The sequence below is a fragment of the Tenebrio molitor genome, chromosome 8 (genome assembly GCF_963966145.1).
Source record: "Tenebrio molitor chromosome 8, icTenMoli1.1, whole genome shotgun sequence".
Classification (NCBI taxonomy): Eukaryota; Metazoa; Arthropoda; class Insecta; order Coleoptera; family Tenebrionidae; genus Tenebrio; species Tenebrio molitor.
The window spans coordinates 7,118,402-7,135,708 of record NC_091053.1 but is presented as its reverse complement, the minus strand read 5'-3'; the positions used below and the strand labels follow the sequence as shown (position 1 = coordinate 7,135,708).

General features: G+C 37.2%; 1 protein-coding gene across 4 annotated transcripts in view; it reads left to right on the top strand.

The window, feature by feature from the left end:
• Positions 1-1,055: 1,055 nt before the first annotated feature.
• The window catches only part of Fas1 (fasciclin 1), a 163,026-nt gene continuing 146,774 nt past the window's right edge, over positions 1,056-17,307 (top strand). For 2 of the 4 annotated variants that reach the window (XM_069056954.1, XM_069056950.1), the window contains exon 1: positions 1,056-1,323. In XM_069056954.1, coding sequence (XP_068913055.1) covers positions 1,201-1,323 — 123 coding nt within the window. In that variant the 5' untranslated portion in view covers positions 1,056-1,200. The remainder of the gene's footprint in view (positions 1,324-17,307) is intronic. The other 2 variants (XM_069056952.1, XM_069056951.1) reach the window with 1 other exon arrangement.

Sequence of the window (17,307 nt, the reverse complement as noted above, 5' to 3'; positions counted from 1 at the left end):
CAAGCCCCTAAATGTTTTTAATGATGCTCGTGCTATAATTTTCCAGTAGATACTTAATCTACTTTACGCAAGTTTATTATTATTTTTTTTAACATGAAATTAAATTTACTTACCTCATTAAAATCTAAATGGAATAAAGAAAAGGAAAAAACGAATTATTTTCAAAATACACAGCTCTGAAACAACATATTTAAAAGTTTTATATCAGTTTTCATCTAAATATAAAATGGTGTGGGTGAGTTTTTTGTCGTTAAGTTTTTCATGAAACAAAATTTGATTTATTCTCAACGAAGTTTATTTCTAGATCAAACATTATGATAATGAGGTTTTAATTAACTTAAAACAGCAAACCACACTTGCGACAAATAATACAGCTTTGATGTGAATGAATTACCATTACGATTATTTACATTAAACAATTCGGAGGATGTAAATATATGTATGAACTACATAACAAGTATCATTCAATGAAGTAGGAACTCGATATTGGATACTTGTTTATGCAAGTGGTAATAAAATAATTCGAAATTAACCATTCGTGTTATGGGACCAGTGTAAAATACAGTAAATAAATATAGAGCGAATTATTGTCTCTTGGGCGTTTTTATACGCAGGTTTGGAATTGCTTCGCAAGATTCAATTGGGAGTTTTGATGGAAAACGTTGTTACATTTTCTTTTTGAAATGCAACCATGAAAAACTAAAGAAGATGATGCCATTACATTACTGTTTCGAGGAAATGTCTTCTATAAATAAATTCCTAGGTGGAATAAGAGAGTTCACCTCTTGTTCGGTGTTACAGTTTTTGACATTTCGTCCGGATTCCGTCGAATAAAGCTCAGACCGACGTCAGCGTTGGCAAAATTCCAAGACAACTTTCCGATATGTTTTCCATTCATCGAATTTTTGCATACCTGCATCTTCACCGCAACTCGATCCCAATCGGCAGAACCTCATCTCCCCTACGCTCCCCACATTCCGGAAAATACCCTGCATTTCCTGGACTTCTCCGGACAACGCACTTCACCTCGCACCGTCGTTTGCGTGGAACGCGGCGCGCAGTCCCAAAGTTGACACCGAAGAGGGGATAGCGACCGGACTTGCGTTCAGTTTAACACAACTTCTTGTAGGGTGAGAGTGTAATCGACGGTCGGCTGTGTCAACGAACTTTTACGACTACCAGTGCAGTGCATTCAGTGCAATGGGAGCTTCGAAGCCGGGAATGTTTCTCGTCCTGGGACTAGTCCTGGTGGGCGTCTTCGGGGGTCGCATCGGTGCTCAGACCATCGGAGATAAAATCAGAAACGATCCAGATCTGTCTCAGGTAAAGTTTGTTTATGCGTGTCGCGCTCTTGGTCAAGGTTGCTGCTGGCTCACCTGACCGGTGCTTGATGCGACTCCGATTGCTGGGTGCTGGCCTTGTCTTTTCTGGAAGCGCTCTTCTGGAATCGATGTTGCTAATTAATTCACAATCGCCTGGCGACCTGTCATTTTGAATAGTCGCCGCGCGCTTTACTTCAAGCCGCAGGGTTGCCAATAGAAATTAAACCGTGACATTTACAGATTAATACACGGTGCGGATTATTGGAAATCCAGAGGAAAATAAAGTTTAGTCCATGCTACGAATTTTAATTGTCAAATCCGGATTTATTCAGCTTGGAACGGCGCGACAAGTGCAAAAAACACAACCGGTTAGGTAATTTCTTTTTAATGTGTGGCAGTACTTTTGAAACTATTTCATGTTTACGTCAAATCGTACCGATTTTCGTTAACAGACATGGGGGCTCCCGGCTTGGTTTGTTTCACTCCTAATCAAGAATTCTGAAGCCGGTTTTGTGTCACTCATAACGGAAATGACTCACAGGTACCAATTATTCTTTGATATGACCGATTTTATTTAATTGTGGATCGCACTTAATTGTGAGCATAAAACTAGTATTTGTGCTTTGCAAACAATGAATTAACGATCTAACTGTACGAATTTAAAACGCCAATTATTTTTTAGGACAAGTATCGCAGTTTTTGACCGAAACAATCTCGTTTTTGTCAGTCAATCATGTGGATCAAGTCATGACATTCCGCAGCTGAACCTTAACCCCAGTCCCGATAAATTTATTTTGCCCAACATACGCAATAATCCGAATTAGACATAATCACCAATTATATTAATCGAATCCCATTTTAGAACTCTGATACAAACAACCGTTTCCAATTGAGCGTATTGTTCGCCTGGATCGACTTATTTTATTTTTCGCGTGAAGAGAGATCTACCGTGACCGAACGCAGATTTTATCACAAACAATGTACCATCTTTCCATTGGGTCGGTGCAATTCCGGCGGAAGTACAACAACGTTACACCACATCACAAAAGCCGTGCACCGTTCCGTCTCGTCTTTTCCAAACAACGAGACGAGACTCATCTAAATTCTATATTTTTTCATCGTCTCCTCTTCATCACGTATTCGGCCGCCCCCTGAGTGCACTCCTCTACCTCGCAACAGTTAAATCAGCGTCCTCGACTCCCGATATTTGTGCACATCAGCATACGCCACAATCCAATTTTTATTCTTCGTTTCGTCTCTTATCGCATTTCGGTTTTTCTTTTCGGGTTTCTGAACGTGTTTGTTTTCGAAAGGACGGAAAGCTTGTCCTCGGTTTTTACGTAGTTATGACTCGTTTCCGATTTTTCCTGTTGTTCTCTGATCGGGAATTGTTGTGTACTGTCATTAGCGTACTGTTAGGAATATACCGGAAGATGCGGCATTTTGTGTCATTGAGTCTGTCGAGTGGAGATCCGCTTTTTAGCCACGGAAGCATTACGTGTTTTGGTACTGGGAACACCGCCAGCACTAAAAATTTTATTGTGCGATTTGCATTATGCACAGGTGTAACAAATTGGTTTCGAACGCGCTAAATGACGACGTCTTCCAATGAAAGTATACGAGGTGGAGCAACAAAATTCGAAATATTTTTTACAAAAAATTGATTTGCGCTGCACTGCAGAGATCCTGATGTCTTACGTACGATTTTTCCAGTGAATAGCAAACCTATTTCATGAACGGGGTAAGATTTTTGGATTCTTCAGTCAAATCTCTTTATCGTTTTTTCGTTCTGGTAACATTATCTTTGTATCTAATCAAATAATATTTTTTGGTCAATGGAAGACCTACAGACTTATTAAAGGAATGCTACAAAGCATGCGAATAATACTCTCGCTATTGTAAAGTGCGTAATTGCTTTGCAAAGTTGTCACAGTTTTAAAATAAAAAATTGGTAATTAACAACCAAAAACTGGAAGAGCTTGTCGATTTTTATCATTCGAAGTTAATCAAACTTTTCCAATTTACCAGCGAACGTTAATTAAAATTTTACATATTTCTGGGACATCGACATTTTTTCCGTGACCATTCGAAATATCCTTCCACATAATTTGCAGTTTGCTTTTAGAGCGGAGGGCGTGGAAAATAAAGAAGCTTTTAATTAAATGAAATTAGTAATACCACGCTTCAAAGATTTTTTTAGACCTGAAAAACAAAATTTGCAATTTATTTTTTAAAACCTTTCATTAATCAAGCGATGGGACTACCTTTTTGTTGTTGTACGCAACACCCAAATCGATAAATTTTCAATTATTGTGCACAAATATTTTCCAATTAGCCTAATTTGTTGTGTGCACACGCAATCCTCGAGTCCAGACACCGGAAAAAATGTTGCACAGGTCACAAATGCGAATTGCGCGAGCGGTTGCGCCGGAAGTGCCGACAATTTCAGTTTCACTCGTGACGCTACGACTTACGTGCGACTGGCAGGTGTCACAGTGACCAGCCCTGTAAGCTGACTCACCCATCATCTACTTAACTGAATCGACCGATGCGGGGTCAACAGAACCGTTCTTGGGTGTGTCACGGCTCGCCGGTTATAATTTAATGAAGTTTCGATTTTTCTTTAATCGTTCGTTTTCCTTCCCTTCTAAAAATAATTCCCTAGAAATTCGCGGTCTTTGGGAATAAATAATAAGTCAACGGGAAGAACGCGTTCAGAATTAATTTACGGAGTCAATGAGCAAAATGTTTATTTATTTTTTATTTCAATTTTCTGAATAATTCGTCTACATGGGAACAGCTTCAAGGCTGTCGTTTCAATTGATTGTGATGCATGATGTAACGCAGAAACCATCGTCTGGTCAAAGGCGTTAGCAGCACATCATCTAATTACGGGAATACCACAGAGAGGTTGTCTAGGACGAGCTATCCAGTGATACAAGAGGCGACGAACAAAGGTTTTCAAATTGCGAGTTTTATATTTCCATTTAGGTTTGGGTTGGGACCAGGACTTTTTGTGAATTTTGAAGCAGTCGAAACTAATATTTTATGACGGAGTTATGGTATTTCATGAGCTCCAGCGAAAATGATGATAATCATCATGAGTCAACAGGTTTATGGCTGCAAATCATAATAAATCAGATTTACGTCTGAATCAAACAACGTGTGACTATCGTTTAACACTAATCCCTTTTAATACTGCATTGGTGTATTTTATTTTTTTCTCTTGTTACGCTTGGTGAATTTGTTGACCGAACGTGCGCTAAGGTTGCTCCGCCAATCGATGAGGATGATAAATTAGGTTTAATTAAAGTTGCCGGTAATTTAAAATTTGTTTAATAAATCGTCGTTTGACGCAAAATCGTTACAAATTATTGTTTGCTCGAGGGTTGTTCCGTTTTATCTGCCCAAGACCCAACAGAATGAATCTAGGTTTACTTATAGTAAACTATAAACTTCAATTTTAATATGTACTTATTTAAGTTTTTTAATAATTTTTTTGTTCAACCGTACGCGAAACGAGCATTTCGCGAACCTAAAACAGGCCGCGAAATCCAATTTCGCGGCCGTTGTTTTTAACGACGAAGTAAACGTCAATTTAATATTTGATACAAATCAGAGTTTCCATGTAAGACTACTTTTTAACTCTGGAGGAGCACCCACACGAAATTGAAACATTACTTTCACTACAATTCTTTTCCCACATTTTTACGATTATTTACAAAATGAATTGTATGGTTTATGTTTTTTTTATAGCGACATGTGAGCCGAATTTATATTTATTTATTGACAGTGATGTAAATTTTGCTTGTTCATTTTATAATAATTACAAATTTTTGGTTGCACAAAACATATTGTGTACACCTTGGCCGCGAAATCCTTTAACATCGTCGAGATTGCAGCCTCGGCCGCAAGCGGCCTCGGCGACAATTTTTCTCTCAGAACATTAAAGAATGATTTCGTGGCCTAATAACTATTTCCGTTTCATTTACATTTGGAAAAATATCATAGACGACGTAAATTTGACTTTACTTGACGATATTACCTAAGCTCCACTCGGTCTGATGTGGTGTTACTTCCTTCGTTAATAATTTGATTAATTCGACTTTCGCTGTTTATTGCTTTGTAAGAATTTGTTTCCATAGTGAAACTTTATTAAAAACGGAATAATACTGGGAAACCTGATGTTCAATTATTAAAGTTTTAATTACGAGAAATGGAACCCACGCGAATTCATTAACAATTATTTTATGAATAAGCAAAAAATTTAAACACGTCTGTCTGACTTTGGAATGTAGAAAACAAAACCGGTCCGTTAATGAAATGCGGCAGTTATGAATCAATAAACAATTATATTTGTTATTTATGAAAACCTGATCCATGATTTTACGAGTATGCTAATAGGTAGAAGTTTTCGATTTGCTTGACATTGTTGTGTATTTCTTTTTTGTTCTGTTATTAATGTCAGATGGATTAAAAAAGTGTCATTGATCAACAATCAATCATTAACAAATGAAAAATTAAGGAGGGAGAACTGATGTCAGGACTGTTAGAGGTGTTGGATTCTCTCATGGGCTATAACCTTGGAAATATCTGCGCAAAGACGGAGTGATAAACCAGTGAAAAATCTGTAAATGAAAACTGTAGATATGACTTATAGCCCATGAGAAAATCCAAGACCTCTAACCTTGGTGATAGGAGCAAGATTTGTACCATTGGGAGAAATCATGTGCAAGCTTTTTCCTGGAGAAGTACTACGAAAAAACATCAAGAAGCAGCAGATTTGATTTCGCAGTCGCACTGTTCTAGAAGTTGCTTCATTTCTACTTCTAGCAGGACCACTTGAGAATAGTCCTGTCAAGCACTCATATTGGGGAACAAGAAGTATTGTTAGTGAATAATTTTCAATATTTTTTTTCGTGAAATTCCGAAACACAATTCTTCTAGATGTTTTAGAACACGTAGAGAATGACACAAGAAGATGTGAAGACATGAAAACTAATTAAAATTTTTATTGGCAGGTTGGAGTAACAGGCTGAGTACCTACACTCTTGCCGCGCCATTTGCTTTGATGAAAGAAACATCATACAAGTTCCATTCTTGTAATAAGAAAGACGACGAGCGAGCCAATTTTCCTCGTAAGGTTTCGGAATCCAATAATCTCGTACCCTCATCAAAAAAATAAAAAGTAGCAGGATCGAGTCAGATGCAATTATGCACAACCTCCATTATCTACGAGGGGGAACGCCATCGACCAACAAACATAAACGCTCGACCTACAAATAATTTTAATAAGTGCAGTGACACCGAGTGACACTGAAATGGACCGAGGAAATCTGTCAACCTTGCAATCAGAATTTCAGTCAAACGGCCGTAATTTCACTTGACGTAGTTATTTGCTCTGTTGAGTCCGAAATTATACTGAGCCATTAAATTCCATTTGAACAATTCACTCGTGGAACACAGGAAACTAGTCTGTGTACATTAAAATAACGTCCTTGGTGTCCTGAACTTCAATATTTTACTGACAAATCTGACCGGAGAGGGACAGTTTTTTGGGGTATTAAAGCCGCATTCATATGCATACATACGTTCCGCTTCATTTGACAAATGAAATTTCGCCAAATTGTTTGTGCACAGCGATTTTCCACTCCGATTCTCTTAATACTTCGATGAGCTCTAATATTCAATAAAGGGAAAAGATTCCTGGAATCTGGGTCTCGTTGTTCCTCCTAAAATTTCTTTCCAACTTTGTACACAAAGTAAGAAAAATACACAATTTTCCTGACTGTATTTTTCAAATAATTTACCTTGTGAAAAAATAGCGCAACAGCTGGCTCGCTCTATATGTACAGCGCATCAAGTGCTCCACTAGGCCACCATTATCTCATTTAAATTTAAATTAGGTACATCCAATCAACAAAATCTTTGTAAACAAGTGTGTACTAGTGATTGTTTGTGGTTAACGTCGATGGAGTGAGAACAAATTACCTACACTAAATTTAAAAAAAATGAGTTACTCATCAAGTTTTTTAAAGCCCTGCATCGAGGTAAAAGCGACAATTCATTTAATATTTGGGTTAAATTTGGCAAATTAAATAAATATTTACTTCATTAAAACGTGAGATTTTCAGAAAGTGAATGATTTTTAACGAGGTCAAAAAATTTCCAGTGATGTAACACTTCGATCAATCCTTCATTTCTCTTTGAACTGCATGCGAGCCATCCTGTTTATAAAATTGTAAAACGCGTTTCCTTTATTAATTTTTACACTATTTGCTGATATTACATAACTATTAAACACAACAAAAATAAAAATAGAACTGTAGCGTATTAATAATTTCGGTAGTAAAACACAGAACATAAAATTTTGACGTATAAAAAATGTGGCTGTTGTTTATTTAAACTTTAATTGTTTTCGTGGTGGATCAATAATTACATATTTATAGTAAGAGTGTAGAAGGCAAACCTTTCGTTCACGCGACTTGCTGCAATTCAAGTGAACGAAAGCGGCCTTACTCTCGAGTGCTGTACCGGGTGGGGCATCGTATACGCGCACGCGAGAAATCGCGACTTCTAATTAAATAAAATTGTCGAAATTTTTCAGACTCACCTGGCTATTGGTAAGGTACATTTCATAATTTTTTGATAATTTTTCACTTACAAACAAAGCCAAAAAAAATTAAAATGTAAATTTCAACCAAAAAGTCAAATTCTGATTTTTATACTAACCTACCCAGATTCACTTCCTACAATTATTTATGAAATCTACGGAAAAAATACCAATTAGATTTTGAATTAAACGCAGTTTTACATTTTAACTTTCAAAATCATTTTTATTTAAGACCTGCTACTTGTGCTGTCGTAAATTTAGGTGACAATGGAAACTGTCAATTTTATGGCAAAAAGGTTTAAAACGGTCGGCTATACCTTTGTTGGGAAATTATACCATTGTGCCCTAAATCACACGTCTGGTTTACGTTTAAATAAAAAAGCGAATTATTTAGCTAACCAAGTCAGAATTTGTAATTGTGCCACCAGGGTTTGATGGGCTAGCAGATACAGATTCATTTAGTGTAAAAATTTTATAGGTAAATTAACAGTTAATTTCAGAAAACTAATAAAACTGTTACGGCCTTATTTATTAACAAAAATTTTTTTTTAAATTCTCAAATATACCTTATCAATAATTAGTCACGTATATAAAATTTCGCCAATTTTAATTAATTAGAAGTTGCGATTTCTCGCGTGCGCGTATACGATGCCCCACCCGGTATTTGGTTTTGTACGATACCTCCTTTGAAAGTGAATCCGTAACTTTGTAGTCAAAATTTTAAATAAATATAAATCACATGGGTTGTTACGGAAAAAATAAAATACAAAATAAACAAAGTTCTGTAACGTCAATAAAGTGGTTGTGTGCACGTTGTGAAAATTGTGTAAATGGATGGATGAAGAGTTATATGTTCCTGATGGTGTCCTGGAAGAAGCAAGTGCCGCGAGGTACCAAATGTTGCCTAAAAAATCAAAATTACGTTATCAGAAAGAAGAGTGAATGAAAACCAGTCAGTGAAAGACAGTGAGCGAAAATGGAGTGAACGAAAGAGAAACCTTCACTCACTGGTAGCTATGGACACAGACTCACTTTATAGGGAGGTATCGAACAATTGTTATTTGTCAAAGTAGAGAGGAAAGTGGTTCTTTTTCTAAATTTGACAGGTAAAAAAGTTTTTTCGAATTATGCGTTTGTAAGCTGAAAAATTATTAAATATTAATTGTTGGGCAGGTGCTGCTGATACATATAAGGAGGCAATGAATTAGTCGCTCCCAAAAAATATATCAACTCAAAAAGCATAACCAACCAATTCCGTCTGTTTAGAGATTTAAACGTTCCCATTTATACATTGATCCATTATATTATTCCATCAAATATAAACTCGTGATATGATTAATAATAATCGCTGATACGACTCGTGAAGTCGGAGCAGCACATTCAACACGTCTTACGATCTCGCTTCACTCGTAGCGTAGAATATCATCGATGATAATCATACGACTTGTTTGGTAATAGAGAGGGAGAGATATGCATCTGCAGCATCTGTCCTGAAAGGAGGAGTTAAGCGTTATTCTTTAGAAGAATTTTAAACTGCAGTCAATGGAATGATCGTAACAGCGGTCGTACTTGCAAAGTGTGTCACTCTGAAAACTGCAATTTTATATTTATTGAAAACTTGAAGTGTTAAAATAACAAAATGAACTGCTGTACGCCTTTTCTTTATCTGCCAGTGAATACAACATGTTAAGTTTGTTTTAACTGTCAAAACATTGTTCTAGGACAAATTCCTACTTAACACGACCAGCTGCTGTGATTCTTCCGTATAATGGAAGTGTGTTTTTCTTTGCAATGTTTTTGCAGGTGAATATGAAACCCACTTGAATCCACTTGAAGTTTTTAAAATGAAAGTTTCCTGTTTGTCCTTCCTCGCTTTTATCATCCTTACGTCTTATCTAGCCGTTGTAATCCTAGACGTGCCCTTTATCCCTTGTTTCTTAATTAATTTGAAACCGACGGTTTTGTTATATGATTAACCCACAGCCCGGAGTTGTGTATTTTTATGCAGCTCTACCAGAGCAAATTGAAAATCTTTTTGTTGTTGGTTCAGCACGTAATTATTCGACCAAGGGTTATTAGTTGAACAACAAGTCTATTAATAAGAATAACAGCCTCCAGGGATGATCCAACTAAAAGATACCCACCCGCATCTCCTGTTACGAACACACCTACCAATGGTGGTGTAGCTTGTTTCTTTGAATAACAAAAGCTACGTCTAAGATAGTTAAGATAGGCGAAATGCCAATTAACTGTGGTGAAATGCTACATACACGTATCTCTAGCTCTTATTTATGTTACCGTTACATGACTTAACAGAGCAAATGAGAAGTGGAAGCTTGACATAAAGGGCGTTGTAAATAAACCCTGCGAATGGGGTGATTTTGAGGACCTTAATTGTGGCAATTCGGATTCACATTTATTACTCGGGTCGCTACAGTTCGCTATCTCGTTTTCAACACATTTCACCTGTTATTGCGGAATAATATTCTGCAAATAAAAAAAATTACTGGCCAGCAGAAATTGACGTCCGAGTGACGTCTTGAACGAAGCAATTTTTTCTTTGTTTCAAAAGCTCCGTCAGGAGGACGCTTTGACGTTACCATTTTCTTTATGACGGATTTCGTATGAACAGAGAGAATTTTTGCCTTCAGACGGCAACAATAACGTTACAGTATTATAAAAATCACAAAAATGGTCAGTTCATTAAATTTATACCGGTCGTAAAGAGCCAACGTAAACCGACTTTGAAGTTATTCAGGGACGATGAAATGTGGAGCAGTTTTTTAAAGTTTGCAGTTTATGACTCTGTTTTACTTAATCAGATTACACCTTCGTAATATTTTTAGTACAGTGGCAGAGTTCTCGGTGATTAAACAATGATAGAAGAAGATTAACAAACTTCATTAAAATGTTAGTGGAATCTACAAAATATACAGGTGTTCCAGAACTGGCGGATCAAACTTAGAGTGCGTTTTCCTTGATGGTATTGAAGGTAAAAACTGTTCAGAAAAATATTCAGGGTGCAACAGCTTTTTAGTTATGAATTAATCAAATCGACCAATAGAGCTCGATCTAATTTTCCCTTTACGAGAAAATTGAGTACCTTCCCTCAATAGCCAAACAACGTGTAATTCGTATGAATAATAAAATTATTTTCAATATTTATCTGGTCGACTTGTCGGAACAGACGTCAAAAGTGACAGCTACTTTTGAAATAACCAAAAATGGGATCATTTCGCCAAAGGCAGGCGAACAAATGTATAGAATCTTCATCAGGGAACGCAAGAAGTTTGTTTTTCCGGCAATGAATGAAATATGGTTTGTTATGTGTGAAAATTTCCAGAGCAATTGTAACCTTGAGGGGTATGGGAAATTGACGGGAGTGAGTATTATTACTACCTTAAAAATCTTAGTAAAAAGTGAAATATGCAGGGTCTGTGAAGTGAATCGGAATCCCAAGAAATTTGTCCTGACTCCTGTGCATACACTCTGCATCTGTAACGTATTAGCGCAGCTACACGAGCGGGACGCGTCATCGTCAAAATGAAAGAAAAGACTTTTAGGAACATTCTTGACATTGCAAAAAGCTGGAGTTACACGTAGATTTTTTTACAACAGATCAAGCACAGTGGCAGTTCTGAAAGAAAGAAGCCAAAACTGGATCGAACTAACCTATTTATTATTATTCATTATTAGTAAACATTTAGGATCAAATTTTATAACTTAAACGATGTGGAATGCAATAAATGAAATAAAAAACATGCAAAATAAAAAGAATAAGCAGAAGACAGCGGGCAAGAAAGAGAAGGCATGCCGAAATCGCCGAAAGCAAGGAAAGAAAGCAGCAAGACAGAAAGAGAAGAGGGTAAGGATGTCGGAAGAAGGCCTGAACCCATTCAGAAAGAGTTCCAGAGCCGAAAGATTCCCAAGTAGAGGCGAAGAAAGAAATCGAAGCAGAGAAATAGAGAAGAAAATAGAAACAGTGCTTAGAGAGATAAAAGAGGATATGGCGGGAATAGTAGAGGAGAGCAAAGTACGAAGAAAGGAATTAGCGGCAGTGAGAGAGAAGGAGGGAGAGCAACAAAGAGAGGATATGCTGAAATCGTCAGAAGTAAGGAAAGAAAGCACCAAGAGAGAAAGAGAAGAGGGTAGAACGTCGAAAGAAAGCAAGAACCCACTCAGAAATAGTTCCAGAACGAGAAGATCACCAAATAGAGGCGAAGAAGAAAATCAAAGCAAAGAAATGGACAAGGAAATGAAAAAAAACCATGATAAGAGAGATGAGAGAGGAGATCAAAACACTAAGAAAGGAATTAGCGGCAGTGAGAGAGGAGAATGAGGAGCTAAGGAAAGAATTAGCGACAGTGAGAGAGGAGATGAGAGGAAGAGAAGAAAAAGGGCAGTTGGAGAAGGCAGGTTGGATGAAAAGGATGAAAATGATAGAGGAAAAGATGGAACAAAGAGAAAAGAAGGAGAGGAAGAATAATGTTATAATAACTGGAATAGGGGCAATAAGTGGAAATATAGAGAGGGGGGTGGAAGAATGGTTAGAGAGGGAGATAGGGGTGAAAGTGAATGTAAAGGAAGCATTTAAAACAAATAAAGATAAGATGATGCTGGCAAAAATAGAAAGTTGGGAGCAGAAGAAGTACATAATGCTAAGTAAGAGTAAGTTAAAGGAAAAAAAAGGTGAGAAGATGTATATAGATGACGATTTGACAAAATAAGAAAGGGAAACACAAAAGAAGTTAAGAGAGTTGGCCAGAGAAGAGAGAGATAGAGGAAAAAGGGTGAAAATAGGATACAGGAAAATACAGATAAACGGGGACTGGTTTAGATGGGATGATAGACAAGAGAAACCGAAAAAAAATTTATAGAAGAAGGAGAGAATAAGAAGACGACCCGGCGAGAAAATGTACAAGGAGAAGGTGAATAAAAAGGTAGAGGGACAAAGACACAGATTAGTAAGAGAGAAGAGAGAGAATAAGAGAATCGACGTACAATAGGGAGGGGAGAGAGTGTGCGTGAGAGAGGAAAATGATAGCGGGTTGCAGAGGTGGGGACGAGGAGAGAGAGAACAGGAATGGGAAGGAAGGAGAAGAGAGAGAGAAGGTGCAGGAGGTGACGCGAGGACAGTGAGAAGATCGAACACATGCGGCGAAATGAGAGAGAGAAAGAGAAGGGAATGGGGAGAAATATGGAGCGAAGACGGCAGGGAGATGAATGAAAGAATAAGGAAGAGGAGAGAAAGAATAGAGAACGAGAGGAGTGAGGAAGAACAATAAATTGTTATTTTTATGTTTATGTTTGTAACCAGGAATCCGAAAGCCCGTAGGGCAAAATAAAGCATTTTATCAAATTTTATAACTTAAACGATGTATGTACTCGTAGAATGCAACAAATGAAATAAAAAACATGCAATATAAAAAGAATAATTTATAACAAGTGTCCAAAATGACCACCTTTCATCTGAAGGAATAGGCGAGCTCGTTTTATTAAATTTTCCCTTGCCAATCTAAGCATATTAGGAATAACAGTAGCCAGTGCTTCGTGAATTTGATCATTCAGTTCTTCTAAAATATTGATACGTTCGCGGCAAATATATGTAGTTCTTCAAATACATTTCTTCTACCGTCGTCATCAAGGGACTGAAAAACAGCATCTTCAGTCTCTGGCGTTCTAACGTCTCGCGGAGGACCACCAATTTCTTGTCATGTAGGCACCAAGGACCCAGTGTCTCCAGCACGATCCACCAACCGTAGAAATATGTTATGGCAAACGTCGTGGAAAACGTATTGCATATTCTCTTGCATCCTCACGTGCATTGCGCCCGCACTCTCCATAAAGTATGAGCATTTCGGCATACTCTGCAGCTGTATACACGATTTCAATACAAAGTTTGACAAATTTCGAATTAAATTATAACTTGACGTTGTCAAAATCTTCACAGTTGCCCAAACATTTACTGGAAATTCCATACCATTCTTACTACCGGGTGATCAAAAAGGACTGTTTAAGTTGGCAGTACAATTAAGAAAATTTTTTAATTCGGTTATTTATAACACTGCAACTGGATATGTTTTGTTGGTTTATTTGACAAATATCTGATATAGGTATATTATTAACAATGACAAGCCACCAACAACCGGAAGTTACTCCTGTTATATGATTTAAAATACGATCCAGTGTTACCAACTTAAACAGTCCTTCTTGATCACCCCGTAGAATTATGTTGCTAGGCAATTCAAACTGTTGGTTAAATTTACCTGAAATTCAAATTAACAGCGTCCTTCTGATTGGTCAACTTTAATTATTCATTACAAATAATCGATTATACCCTGTACTTTTTTTTAAACGCTATTGCTTTCAGTTATCACCAAGGAAAACGCACTCTAAGTTTGATCCGCGATTTCTGGGACACCTGTATATCATTTAGAGTAGAAGCGAGTCTTTTTGTGCTTCGCCCAGTTGCGACCTCGACTTCATCTCGGTCTTCAATCTCTGGACTTAGCACAAAAACACTCCCTTCTACTCTTAATGATATAATCTACTATTATTTAAAATTAGCTAATTTATATTTATTTAGGAATAGATTAGTTAGCGATTATTCGCCAAATTGTCGAATTACCGTAGGCAGCTCAAACAGTGATAACCCATTCCAGTAATTGTTTGCATTCGTGTGGCGCATAAATTAATTAATTAATAATTATTGCACCGTAAGTGGTTTATTGGATGCACATTGTAGCGTCGCATCAACTTAAACTTTAATTTCAAGTGCAAAGCAGATAGTTTCGACTCAATTTAATGCATACTTAAACAAGTAATTTCCTTTCACTTAATAGACGTAATTTATCCAAACTTCACTTTACTTCATAAACTTCATACTCATCCCATCACGTACACATTGAATAATTTAATAATGAATTTAATCAGCTTTCCGGAATTTTATTGTTTGCCCTTTTCGTGAACGACTGCTCCGAGAAACCATACGAAAACAAAGAACCGTACGAAATGGCTTCCCAATGATAATATTGATCAATTACGTTTGTTCACCCCCGAGCCGTATAATTTCATTTAAACCGATTCGATTTAAATTCAGATGTGCTAATGTAAAATGTCACCTATTCTGTTTTCATTTTGTTTATTCGGGAGCGAAGTGCAACACTCCATTAGTTCGTTGTTGGAATGATTTTTTCCCTTGGAGCCAATCTCGACTGAATCGTCTGCAATCGCCTTAAACTGCTACGAAGAGTTCTCGACTCCCGATATTTGTATTTAAATGTTCCATTACGCCGTTTCTTTTTCATCTGAGAGATTCAAAGTTAAATGTATTAAGAGCCATTAGAGCCCGGACCATCCCTGATATTCCACTCTGCGTATTTTGTAAAATATAAATTGATCTCGGTTCTAAGGGAGACGTGTCGTGGCGTAATACATCTTCATCATTGTATCATTAGACAAGATGTCATGATTTTTAACTTGTATATCAAACTTTTTCCTTTTGGAGCTCTACCGTGGCTGCAACCCATCAATCATGAGAATCAGCAGTGCGGTTCGTGTGCAATGAATTAGTGCCGACACAATAATTATTGGACCAACAAGACAATTTCTGTAGCATATTTTCATGAACTTCCTATCAGGTGGCAGCTTTACAGTTGAGCGAAGTTAGAGTTGATTTGAACTGTGATGTTTTACGAACATTAGACCAGAGCATGGCCTACAAGAAATTGATGAACTACACCGCTCTTTTTGTACATGTGTTGAGATACTAGTCTCTCTGGAAATGTAGAGCTTTGTGTACTAGCCCTCACAGTGGTAGCTTTTCAGCAATTTCAATTGGGTGAAATTTTCGAACCACAAACTGTATCGCGATAAATCTGGTCCTTCGAGATAACACGAACATTTTGGTCCTTCGAGCCGGATACGAAATCGCCATAAATCTGCTCCTTCCAGATAACGCGAACAGAGTCTATTAACTTGGTTAATTACTCCGTTTCTAACGGTCTAACATCTGTCAAATTTGACAAAAGAATTTTTGGAATTTCTTAATCGAAAGAAGATACACACAGGGTAGAAAAATAATTAAAAAAATGTGATATGGGAAAAAAGTAAATAGGAAGAAATGGCATAATTAGAAAAAAAATCGACTAATGAAAAACTGGACAAAGTAAACTATTTGGTCTTAGCATCGGCAGTCCCTTTTGCAAGTTTTAGATAAACGCCAGAAACAGCAATTTCGTTTGTGTTTTTGCACCGCTCGTGTTATTCTTTTATTATGTCGGTGGTGGCTGTGCGACGTGACCCAACTAAAATATCTTATTAGCCCGTCCCATATTTTCCCTTTTTCCAGAGATATCAATCAAAAAACAGGAATTACAGCTTAGATCTAGAACCCCAAACGAGATACACCCCACGATAAGACACATTATGCGAATCCACGCTTTGTATTTACGATGACGCCCGGAAGTTGAACCTACTTTGATCAACAGTCGCCGAGCATTAACCCTCACAATGGTAACAGAGGTAGTATTTTGTAAAATAATCCACGGATTAAGTTTAAGCGCATTTAGTCCGGACTAAACTTTTTGTCATCGCGCCCATTGTTATTTTATTATATGGGACATTGGTTCCTTTTTATCTCGAATTCGGGAAGGTTTTATCATTGTTTGCACAACACGTACTATCACGTGTCACATGGATTGTGGTCGGTTTGATTTTTTAAAGCGTCCCCATCTGGCGTCTGCTCCACCAATTATATTGTCTACGCGAGCTTGCAAAAGTCGAGAAGCGAGTTTTCTAATATGGCCAGCATGACGCCGGTAATACAACTTTACCAGAGCTTTATTAACGATAATGGCCGCCATCAAGATGGCAGATGCGAAAATTATGACGTTGCAAAGCTAATATGCCTTATAATCGTGTTTATAATGGCTCACATGAGAAATCACAAGTTGGCGGTGACGAAGTTTAACACGTCACAGATAAGTGGACTGTCGTTGATAGGTTCAGGCTAATATATTGGAGATTATGCGAGCGATGCGGAGCTACGAGGCGCGGCTATATTTTCATTAAAAACGTCTTAAATTGTGTCAGCTTCGTGCATAAACGAGTTTGTTTTAGCCAAGCAATGAGATACTGTTGCGAGCCAGGAGCTGGATATTAGGTTGTACGTAATAAATTTTCTTTCATCTTTTATTACATATTATTTAATTAAGTCCTCTGAAAGAAGTACAATTGCTTTTAAAGGGCCGGATGAGTGCCGGAGTTAATTTTATTGAAGTAATTAAACACAGTTTATTTCAGGGTTTAGCTTTCCACTTGTGTTAAGAACAGGACGATTAACTCTCATTATGACGTAATAGCTTGGAAAAA